Below are 12572 nucleotides of genomic sequence, written 5' to 3'. Positions count from 1 at the left end.
GGGATGATGAAAGGAGATGCGGATAGGATTTTTGTGATACAATAGTGAATAATTGTTATCAGGATTGATTGTGAGGGTTGGAAATATAAAGGTAGAAGTCTTGTAGCAAAAGGAGGGAGTTGATTGACTTTGCAGTCTAGGGACGGAGGTCCCTCGGACCATCAAGGGAGAAAAGCGGAGAGCGGGACCCTACCCAGAGAAGCAATGATGCCAGAGATGGAAGCAGAGATGTTGATGTGTAGAGATGGAGCAGCTGGGGACTTTAGACCCAGAGAGGGTGAGGGGCTGTGTGCTGATGACTGAGGGGGATAGGCTTGCGGAGATACACTTTGGTTGGTTGATGATGCAAAGAGGGGATTGTAACCATGGCAATGAAATGATATATGATAGGATGAATGTAAAGCTAATGTTCTCCCATGTAAACTATCACATAATTCATAATAAAATATTAAAAAAGAACCCCAAAACAATATTATTTTGGAGAATTAAACCTAAGTGAGTCGAAATTGGAGATTCATTTGCTTATAATTATAAAATTGACAATGATGTGCCCACATCCACACAACTTCTTCGTCGTTGTTGTTGTTGTTATTAGGTGCCATCGAGTCAGTACTGATTCATAGCGACCCTATGTACAGCAGAATAAAACACTGCCCGATGATGGGCCAACATCACTATTATTGCCATGCTTGTGTCCATCGATGATGCCACTTGGCCAATCCATCTCGTTGGGAGTTTTCCTCTTCTTTGACCGTCCACCTTACCAAACATGATATCCTTCTCCAGTGACTGGTCCCTCCTGACAGTATGTCTGAAGTATGAGAGACGAAGTTTGGCGGTCCTGGCCTCCAAGGAGCACTCTGGCTGCACTTCTTCCAACAAGATCTGTTTGTTCTTTTGGCAGCCCATGGCACTTTCAATATTCTCCTCCAACACCTTAACTCAAATACGTCAATTCTTCTATGGCCTTCCTTTATTTACTGTCCAGCTTTCACATGCATATGAGGTTACTGAAAATACCATGGCTTGGGTCAGGTGCACCTTAGTCCTCAAGCTGACATCTTTGATCTTCAACACTTATAAAAGGTCTTGTGCAGCAGGTTTGCCTAATGCAATACGTCGTTTGATTTCTTGACTGCTGCTTCCATGAGTGTTGATAGTTGATCCAAAAAGAACGAAGTCCTTGACAAGTTCAATCTTTCCTCCATTGATAAGAATGTTGTTTATTGGTCCAGTGGTGAGGATTTTTGTTTTCTTGACATTGAGATGTAACCCATACCATTTTCATCAGTAAATGTTTTAAGTCCTTTTCACTTTCAGCAAGCAAGGCTGTATCGTCTGCATATCGCAAGTTGTTAATGAGTCTTCCTCCAATCCTTATGCCACATTTTTCTTCATAGGACCCAGCTTCTTGGATTATTTGCTCTGCATACATGCTGAGTAAGTATGGTGAAAGAATACAGCTTCGTCGCATACCTTTCTTAATTTTAAACCATTTAGTGTTCCCATGTTCTGTTCAACAACTGCCTCTTGGTCCAGGTACAGATTTCTCATGAGCACAATTAAGTGTTCCAGAATACTCATACTTCGCAATGTTGTCCGTAGATTGCCATGATCCACACAACTGAAAGCCTTTATGTAGTCAAAGCACAGGTAGACATCTTTCTGATATTCTCTACTTTCAGCCAAAATCCATCAGACATCAACAATGATATACCTCGTTCCACGGCCTCTTCTGAATCTGGCTTGAACCTCTGGAAGTTCTCTGTCAGTGTATGATTTTGCCGTTTCTGTGTTACCTTTAGCAAAACTTTACTTGTATGGGATATCAAAGAGATTGTCCGATGATTTCCGTATTCCGTTGGGTCACCTCTCTTTGGAATGGGAACAAATATGGATCTCTTCCAATCAGTCAGCCAGATAGTTGTCTTCCAAATTACTTGGCATAGATAAGTGAGTCTCACTTTCTTGAAAGATTTCAATTTTTATTCCGTCAATTCCTGGTGCCTTGTTATTTGCCAGTTCCTTCAATGCACCTTGGACTTCCTCCCTCCGTATCATTGGCTCTTGATCATATGCTACCTCTTGAAATGGTTGAACATCAATCATTTCTTTTTGGTACAGTGACTCTGTGTATTCCTTACATGTTGTCTTCATGCTTTCTGCATCATTCAATAATTTGCCCAGAGAATGTTTCAATAACGAAAGTTGAGGCTTGAGAAATATTCATGCAAAGTACATTCTGGAGACGAGAGGAAGGCCTGTTCTGACAATGATTCCATAGTCAATGTGCTGTACTACTTCAGTAAAAAGTTCTTTATATCCCTTGTGCCTCAGTTTCCAGAGAAAACAAACAAAAAAATATCTTTAGAAAGTCTATTTCATCCATTTGAAAATATCTTTTCAAAAGACTAAAAGCAAAAGATCAGGGTAGAAATCACACTGAACCTAAATGCCTCACTTATCTGACATCATCATAATACAAATGTTACTGTGTATAAAATCAATTTTCAAAATCAGTGAAACATCTCTTTAAATGCCAAACATTGTATTTGTTTGTTTTTACATTACTGTGTTTTTATGAGTAATCAAAGTATATTGTAAATTCTTTCAAAGAACCAGCTTCTTGTCCTATTGATTGTTTCTATAGTTTTTCTGTTTTCTATGTCATTTATTTCTGTTCTACTCTTTATTATTTCTTTTCTTTTGGTGGCTGTGGGTTCCCTCTGTTAGTCTGTTTCTAATTGTTGTAGATGCTGTGTTAATGTGTTAATTTTAGTTCTTTCTTCTATTTGGATGTGTGCGTTTATTGCAATAAATTGTTCTCTCAGCGCCACTTTCGCCGTGTTCCAAAGATTTTGGTATGTTGTGTTTTTCGTTCTCATTTGTTTCTGATGGATCCTGGCTGTGAGCTCCTGTTTGATCTTCTCTTGTGGCTCTCGGGCACTGTCAATCCTGGCTTCTGATCCAAGCCTACACCCCTGCTGATCAGCTGCTTTACCGGAAGCTTTTCGTGCAGTGGGGAAGCATGTGGTAGGTTCAGGTCTCATGAGAACTACCTCCAGATGCTTAGAAGTCTTTAGAAGACAGACCTGATAAACTCGGGTTCTTCTGTTACTGTATATATACCATGGATGTCAATCAGTCCAGTGACTCCTGAGTCCCATGTAGTTGTTAAGTGTTGTTGAGTCAGTTCTGACTCACAGTGACCCTGTATACTGTTTCCAAGGAGCGGCTGGTGAGCTTGAACCCCCAACACCGCGGTTCAAACCAACCTTGAATTCTAGTGCAATAACCTGTTATTGTTGTGAAGTGCTGTCGAGTCGGTTCCAACCCACAGCAACTCTGTACAGGGCTTCTGAGGGGCAGCTGGTGAGCTTGAACCACCGACCTTGCAGTTCAAACAACTTTGCTGTCTGGCGCATTAACCCACAGTGTGACAGAGTGTCAACTATCAAGTTCCTAGTTCCTCTACCAGCACCTGTCTCTATACTATCACCCCCCTGCCATGTACCGCAAGCATAGGGTACCTACCATGATTTTAGTGTCTGGAAACAGAAAAACTAAATAGGAGTATGAGACAAAGACATAAAGATAATTCACAAAAGAAAAACTGTTAATGGTCACTAACCCATATGCAGAAATGTTCAACTTCACTGGGAATTAAGTTCAAATAAGACACCAATTTTCTCCCATCAAACTGACAAATATCTTCCTAAATGGTAATATTCAGTGTTGATGGGGATTTCAAGGAAATGCTAATAATGATTTCAAGGAAATGGCCACTCTAAGACACTGCTGGTAGGAGTGTAATTGGTACAGTCTTCTGCAGGGCAATTTGGCAATAACACCAAATACCTAAGACTGGTATAACCTTGGTCCACCAATCAACATCTAAGAACTTATTTTAAAGAAATATGCAGTGATGCCCTCAAAGATCTCTCTATTCAGCATTGTCATTTATTAAACGTGGAAAACTGTAAACTACATAAATGCACAAAAACAGGATGGTTTAACTACATTCTGCTGTATGTGAATCAGGGCACAGTGGAGGTTCAGGGTAGGATTCTTGCTTTCCATTCAGGAGATCCAGTATTCTACCTCTCTGGTACTGCCGTGGCTCCTGGTGTGGCACTGTGGGTTAATGTGCTGGACTGCAAAGTCAGTTTGAACCAGAAGGTCGGCGGTTTAAACTCAGGAGCTGCTCCTTGGAAACCCTATACAGGGTTGCTATGGGTCGGAATCAACTTGATGGCACTTAACAACAGTGCTGCTGTAACGTTAGTACAGGGACTTTACTCTCCCCCAGTTTAAGAGGCTCAAGGCGCCAGCTCCAGGGGAAGCGCTTTCTCTGTTGCTTTGGGGACAGGTCCTTGTCTCATTTCAGCATCAATCAGCTTGGCATTCGTGGAGATCTCCACGAGTCTCGGCATCAATCTTGCCCTGGGTCTAGGGGAATCTCAGCGCAGGGACTCCAGGTTAGAAGGATGCGCTCAGCTCTGGCTCTTCTTTCTTGGAGGTGTTAGCTTCCCTGATCTGTTTAATCTTTTTTTTTAAACAGCTTTTATTGTGATTTGAGTGATAGTTTATATGGAGAACATCAGTTTTGCACCCATCCTATCGTATTTCATTTCATTGCAATGATTACAATCTCCTCCGTGCATCATTATCCAACAGTAATTGCTTCTATTCCCTCTGTTGTTTTTTTTATTTTATAATGTACACAAAAAACACTCAGGAATATATAATCATTTAAACAACCAAAGGGCACATTCTGCAAATCTGCCTCCTGGCCACCAGCACCTGGCTACCAGCACACAGCCTTTCTCTTTCCATGAGTCCAGAGTCCTCAGCTGCTCCCTCTCTCCATGCCATCACTTCTGCCTCCATCTCTGTGTTGCTGCTTCTCTGGACAGGGTCCCATTTTATATCTCAGAATTGACAAATAAAAACTGAGATGAACTCAAAATACAACCTAATCCTGTATGTTATATCTTACATCTCATTATCCGAGTTTAGGATTTGCAACACACAGGATAATTACATTAGATTACTAAAGGAAGATAATTACTTAATATAGAGAATCATGGTCTTGCCAAGCTGACACATATTTTGAGGGGACAAGTCAATCCCTAACATTTAATTCCCAGCCAATATACTTGATGTGCAGCCTCCACCCAGCTATCAGTGGAGGTTGTGTGTTGCTATGATGCTGAATATATTTCAGTGGAGCTTCCAGACTAAGATGAACCAGGAAGAAATGCTTAATAATCTACTTGTGAAAATCAGTCAACAACATCTATGGCTCACGGATCAAGTCTATCCCCTGCGTATACAGGGTTGATAGGGATGGGCAACTTAAGACACTGGCTACCTAAAAGTGGGAGGAGGGCCTATAAAGGCATGAAGTGACTGCCTTACAAGTTTTCAAGAGGATAGTTAGTTTCAGAGCAAGTGAGGGAGGGTAGAATCCCCACTGAATAGTTTTCACCTTGACTAGATGGATCTAATGAAAGATGGGGTTAGGATTTTTTTTGATTCAATAGTAATTGTTATGACAAATTGTGATTGTCACAACTGTAAAGACAGAAGTTGTGTAACAAAAAGGGGGGAGCAATTAATTTTACATTCCAGGAGCACAGGACCCTGGGACCATCAAGAGCAGAATGTGGATCCTAACCAGAGAAGCAGGGACACCCGAGACAGAGGCAGAGATGAGGACATGAAGACAGTGAGCAGCTGAGGATTAGACTCATGGAAAGAGAAAGACTGTGCCAGTGGGCAGGAGGCAGGCTTTCAAAATGTGCCCGTTGGTTGTTTAAATTGATTATATACTCCTGTGTGTTTTTGTGTTTATCAAAAAAAGAGGGAATAGAGGCAAATACTGTTAACTGATGGTGCATGAAGGGGATGATAATCACTAGAATGAAACAAAATATGTTTAGTTAAGTGCAAAACTGAAGTTAAAAAGAAAAACAAACCGATAACCTACAACAGTCACTGGATCATGGCTCTCAATGGATCACAGCACTGGGACAGGCTCCGGCAGCATTTCCTTCCATTGTGCATATACTTTTGGGGACTTTTCTTTTTGTTAATTTGGGTGTTGATTAGATGGGTATATTCAATTTGTGAAAATCCATCAAGCTGCACAATTACATCTGCTCTTTTAAAAAATATTCTACAAGAGTTAAAGAACAAAAACAAAAAAACCACAACTTAATAATTTCCCCTAAACATATATGCAATTTAAAAAAAGTCTAGAATAAGCCTGCTCTTTTCCTGGATATTTAAAAATAATGTTAAAAATTTCTAAAGAGCTTTTGTTTACTTTTATAAGAAAAAAATCAAATCACAAACCATCATGGCATGTATACAGATCATCTGCGTAAGAAATGAATTCTCACTTACCCAGTTTTATTCTCGGGGTTCACTCATTCAAATGACTGGTCATGTAGTATAGACACTATTCCACATGCAACAGGAACAGCAAACAAGATCTTCATTACATCAGGGGTCATTAAGGTCCCGGAGGGTAATATCACTTTTTTTCTCTAAAATGTAACGTTGCTAAGACCCTGGCCACTTGCAAGGCTCTGCACTGAGAAAGGACCTCTCTATGTTTATTAAATGATTGAAGAAGGGTGACTTCAAAGCCAATTATTGAAAATACACATAAGGATTATTAAAGTCCAACTAAAATCTCCACTCTCGTATGCACGCCCTCAGATCACAGATAGGTAGAAATGTTTATAATGAGGAAAACATACAAATCAATCAACAAATCTACTAGTAGTCATCTTTACATCACAACAGCATGTCCTTTCCAAGTTCAAAAACTGAAGGGGAAAGAAAGAAATCGGTTGTCCTTGTTGTTAAGTACCATCAAGTCAGTTCTGACTCACACTGACCCTGCATAGGATCTCCAAGGAGTAGCTGGTGGGTTGAAACCACCAACCTTGTGGTTAGCAGTCCAGTGCTGATCCTACAGTGCCACACCAGGACTCCCCTCTTATTCTATGTAACACAGACACTCCACTAAACACCACACTACTAACCCACTGCTACTGAGTCCATTCTAACTCTACAGTCCTGGTGTGGCGCTCTAGGAAAAGCGCTGGCCTGCGAGCCACAAGGTAGTGTGGTTCAAACCCACCAGCCACTCCTATGGAAAGCCTAGACATGATTGCTGTACGTTGGAACAGACTCGACAACACTTAACAGCAACAGTGGCCCTGTAGGACTGAGTAGAACTGCCCTATTAGGTAAGTTGTAAATTGCTATGGAAGGAGAATGCCACCTCTTTCTTGGAATAGACAACAGATTTGAACTGTCCACCTTTGGGTCATCAGACAAGCTGCTTACTCATGGTGCCACCTAGACTCCTCACTACTGGTCTCTAAAATTCAAGGGTACTGACTGGGAACAACGGATAATGGCAGAGTGGGTTATGGGTTGGGCTGCTAACCACAAGGTCCGCAGCCTGTATCCACCAGCTGCCCCCAAAGTTTATAGCCTCGGAAACCCTACGTAGATTCACTATGTGTAAGAATTCACTCAACAGCAGTGGCAGGTAGTTTACTGTGAATAAGGCTGGTTTGGGGTGTTTTGCTAATTGAATCTTCACAGTAACTCGGTTAAGATCATCCTTTATAACTGAAGAAACTGAATCACAGAGAGAATATTAGCATAAAGAGTTAAGTTTTTGGAAGAACCAGTCCTAGGCAAACTTACAAAGCTGTTTAAATTTATCTCTGGCCTTCTACTTGCTTCATGTCTGTTTCCATTTGAATGGATAGGCTCCTTGCAAAATTTTCTCATTTCCCCTTTCCAAATACTCAATAGAGTTTTCTTTTATCACATTATTTTTTAAAATAACTTTAAGGTATGAGCCAGAATCAATGCTACAATCAAGATATCCTGTCTATTTTCTCTAGCCCAATGATTGTCCCCTACTCTAGCCCAATGATTGTCCCCTACTCTACTTTTCCCGTCTTGTCACCCCAAATCTTTCACAAGAGGAAAGATTTCACCTGTTGCTTCTCTTCCAGGTGCTCAGTCTGACTTGCCTCACTCACTTCATGCAGGTCCATATTCAACAGTTACTTCTCCAGAGAGAAAGTCTGTTGTTGTTGTTGTTGTTATGTGCCATGGAGTCGGTTCCGATCCATAGCGACCCTGTAGAGGGTTTCCGAGGCTGTAAATCTTTACGGGAGCAGAAAGCCTCATCTTTCTCCCGCAGAACAGCTGGTAGTTTCAAACTGCTGACCTTGCGGTTCGCAGCCCAATTAGTAACCACTGTGAAAACCTTTACAGGAGCAGAAAACCTCATCTTATCTTGATTACTCTCCCCTGCTAATTCCACATCTACAACAGGAGTTGCCACAGAGAAGCCTCCCAATTATTTGCTGAATCAACTGCAAGAAAAAAGGCCTTTTAAAAACGGTCAGGAAAGATTAAGTCTCTTTTAAAAAAATACTGCTTTGACTTAATGAGACTAAACAAGGACAGAAAGAAATGGGAGAAAAGAGAAAACAAGTCTTCAACGGTAGTTCAAGGGAAAAAACTTTGAACCAAATAGAGTTTCTCTCACTTTAGGGTTTAAACGTAAGGGTTACAATGTAAATTGCAAACTGCCCAAATATTTTAGTTTAGACATGGTGACCGCACCATGGGAAGAGGAGCTGCTGGGGAAGTTAGCCGTCAAGCTGCTTCTACCATTTCTAGTTCTGAAAGTATTCAAAGTGAAAAAGGAAAGTTAGGAGTCCCGTAAGGTTAAATTTAGATGACAATATCCTACTTATTAAAGGAGCTCTGGTAGCGTAGTGGTTACAAATTGGGCTGTGAACCTCAAGGTCAGCAGTTTGAAACTACCAGCCGATCCGATCCGGGGGATAAAGACGAGGCTTTCTGCTCCCTTAAACGATTTACAGCCTCGGAAACCCTGTACAGGGTCGCTATGAGTCGGAACTGACTCCACGGCACATAACAACAACAACAACAAATCCTACTTATTGAAGGAGCTCTGGTAGTGTAGGGCTGCTAACCTCAAAGTCAGCAGGTGAAACTACCAGCTGCTCCTCGGGACAAAGATGAGGCTTTCTGCTCCCGTAAAGATGTACAGCCTTGGAAACCCTCTACAGGTATTACTATGAGTCGGAACCGACTCAAGGGCACATCACCACTTTTTATTGGGCCAGATGCACAATATCCATGCAGAATCTATGTTTACAGAACTAGTACTGACCTTTCCAACTATAGCCATGTTCCCTTCCAACGTCTTCTTCGTTTCTTTCGTCTAGCCTGATCGAACTGGATACCAGATAAAGACATCCTCCAAACATTAAGGGAGGTGGATGACAAAGGAGGGAGCATCATTTCCTAGTAAGCTTTAAGCCTGAAGGTAGGGTTTTTATTTTGTTTTATGGAACCCCAAAGAGCTGTTAAACTCATAAATATCCTAAGTATGCTCTGCTTCCACTAGAACTCACTCATCATAAAAAAGAAACCTATAAAACACAAACCTTTTAAGGCAGTCTTTTCTTAGCTCACGTTACAAACAACGCAAAACAAACCCCCCGCTGCAACCTATTAACATGTAAAATGCATCGAAACAGTGTATTTTCATTACATCATTTAAATAGTGTTTAATTTGATTCAGGTGTAATGGGAAATGATTTGTGGAGATCGGTGTGGAAATAAATACCCAAGCCATAACAATGAGACTGTTCTGAGAATTGCTGAGTACTTTCTTCTGGCAAGCTAAGGCACAGACCTATACGCTGAATTGCAAATAATTGTTTGGAAGAGCGGAGCTTTGTAAGAAAAAAAATCCCAGTATAGTTACAGAAAGCAGAAGATACGCCATAGGGTGAAGTCCATTTAAAAAACAAAACAAAATCCACAGGGTACGCACTTTGGCAAATCATTCTGTCAGGTTACGCAGCGAACACAAACATTTTAGAGCAAACGGAAAGGATCGTGTAAGAACTTGTTAGTTACATGCAGACTCACTCATTCGCCTGGCGAATGAGTCTGCATGAACCAAACTCCTCCAAACACCTCCGGAACAACTCCACTAGCAGCCATGCCCTATTTCGTGTCTAGATTTATTTCAACAGACATACTAAACAATATCTTTTTTTGTAGTTCAAAGTTATTCCTTAAAAGCCAAATCCAGCCATTTTCTAAAACATTTACCACGGCACTAAGACAATGAAGTCCTGACCAAGTAAGACCAACAACTTGGGGAGGAGCGAGAAAACTTGCTAAACCCGAACCAGGGCGGGACAAAGAGCCGCAAGCTGAAGGGCACACGAGGCTGCCCCGGGAGCCGGACCTCTGCGGCCAGGCCTGGACAAGCCAAGGACTTGCGGTCGCGGCCACGGCTCCTGTGGGCGTGAAGGAAGAACAGAGTGGCGGGAAGCGGAGGGGCGACGAGAACAACGCCCTCAAGTCCGCCTGATTTTAATGTTCCCAGAATGAAAAGAATCATTTGTTCGTCTGAGACCTCCTCCAGCAATTCCTGGCGGAGTTCCGCGGCAGGAAGCCACGAGCGGCTGCCGCCGGGCCTCCCTCCACCCGGCCCAGGACCTCACCTGCGGAGCCCACCCCTGGGGCGCGGGCGGACGGTGGGGAGCGCAGCCGCCACCAAAGGTGCAGTGCGGCCCCGAGCACACACGGGAACAGCAGCACCAGCCAGTTTCGCATTGGCCGCCACCGCCGGCCCCACGTCGCGCCCCCGCCACGCGCCGGCCTCTTGCGTCCCGACCAGGAGGGAGGGGACTTGGGAGGGGAAGGGGCGCCCGACGAAGCAGGGCGGCGGTCGACGCCCACGGGTCACTCTGAGCACGCCCTCCCTGGCTTCCCAGCGCGATAAAAACCTCCTCGCGGTTTCCAGCCCCGCGCCTCAAGGTTCTCGGATCCCTGGGAGCGGGTGCTAGGCAGGACGAAACCCCGCCCCCTTCCTTATGCCTTCCCACCAACCCCGCCCACCTCTGATTCGGCCCGCCCTCTTTTCTCGCGTCTCGTCTCGCGCCGGCTGGTTGGCCGGGAGCTGAAGTCCCGCTTTGGGCACAGGCAGGGGGCGCGCCAGTGACTCTGATGCCTGGAAACCACATTTCCCATAATTCCACGCCAGTTGCTTCAGTCACCCGGTATGGCGGAGGCTAAGCGGAAGTCCCCTACAGAGTATGCGCGTTTTCCCTAGCTGACTACTGCTACCTAACGGCGAAAGAGGAGTAGTGCGCCGCAACGCGGCGCCTAGAAGCGACCCACGCCTAGCAAGGGAACTCCTGCGGAGGAGAAGGTTGCTGGTAGCTTCAGATCTCAGTAGATTCGAGTGACTCTAAAAATCACACAGAACTTCCTTGTACCGAATGCTCGCCTGCTTCCATTCTGTGGGAGAAGACATCCTGCTGATTTTTTCTTGGCACCAATAACAGGACGCAGAAGACCAAGTGACAAAGACCAAGTGATTCGTCTGTGAATCATGAATTAGTTGTGTGGAGTTTGTACCTGGCTCTTTGCCCGATTCTGTCCTCTAAGAATTTAGGATGAAAGAGACAGACGGCACCCAGGGTATCCAGCTTGTGGAGTACTAAGGTGGTGGTTGTTAAGTACCAGGGAGTCGCTTTCGACTCATAGCTACCCTGTACAGGGTTTCCGAGGCTGTAAATTTTTACGGGAGCAGAAAGCCTCATCTTTCTCCCGCGGAACATAGCGATGGAAAAAGCTTCATCCGTGCAGACTTCAAACGTGCGTTTTGTAGAAAGCTGAGAGTAAGGTATGGAACCTGGGAGAAGGTAGGGATACGGGAGAAGAACGTATGCAAAGCTCCTAAGGAAGAAAATACCACCCTAGGACAAAGATCCACAAGTTGTAGAGACAAGATCCACAAGCTGAAAGCCACAGAAAAGCCACTTCAAACAAACCTAAAGAAAAAAGTACTGGAATAGACTTCCTCTTAAGTGGCAAATAGTCTTAGCAAAACAATCTGCTATTAAAAGTATTTTTATTTGGAAATATTGCCTATATTATATTTAATTCGTCAATCTGGTTTAATTGTGTAAAATTATAAGCATGAGTTTATGCCTGTTTGCATTTTAAAAATGTAATATAATAAATTCATATTGGAAAAGGATTTGTATATTATCCATTGGAGTCCTGATATGGTGCTGTAGGATAAGCACTGGACTGCTAACCACAAGGTCGGCAGTTCAAATCCACCATCCACTCCTCAAAACCCTATACAGGATCACTATGAGTGGGAATTGACTCAAAGGCACTAAACGACCACCAACAAGAGTTATCTGTTGCTACATAGGAGTCCACAGGACGTCTGGTGTGGCACTGGGGTGTGGCACTGTAGGATCACCACTGGACTGTGAATCACAAGGTCAGCAGTTCAAACCCACCAGCTGCTCTTCGAAACTCTATACAGGGTCACTATTAGTCAGAACCAACTAGTAGGCACATAGCCACAATAACAACACATAGGAGTCCATGGGTGGTACAGTTAATATGTTGTTGTTAAGCGCTGTGGAGTCGGATCTGACCCATGTTGTTGTTGT

At 43.3% G+C, this 12572-nt stretch overlaps 1 protein-coding gene across 1 annotated transcript in view; it reads right to left on the bottom strand.

The window, feature by feature from the left end:
- B3GALNT2 (beta-1,3-N-acetylgalactosaminyltransferase 2) overlaps positions 1-10719 on the bottom strand; it is an 84371-nt gene extending 73652 nt beyond the window's left edge. Inside the window, exon 1 of the mRNA XM_006868584.1 lies at positions 10599-10719. Within this exon, the coding sequence (XP_006868646.1) occupies positions 10599-10710 (112 nt within the window). The 5' untranslated portion in view covers positions 10711-10719. The remainder of the gene's footprint in view (positions 1-10598) is intronic.
- Between the last annotated feature and the right edge of the window lie 1853 nt (positions 10720-12572).

Source organism: Chrysochloris asiatica, unplaced genomic scaffold (assembly GCF_000296735.1).
Source record: "Chrysochloris asiatica unplaced genomic scaffold, ChrAsi1.0 scaffold00119, whole genome shotgun sequence".
Classification (NCBI taxonomy): Eukaryota; Metazoa; Chordata; class Mammalia; order Afrosoricida; family Chrysochloridae; genus Chrysochloris; species Chrysochloris asiatica.
This window is presented reverse-complemented; position numbering and strand designations above follow the sequence as displayed.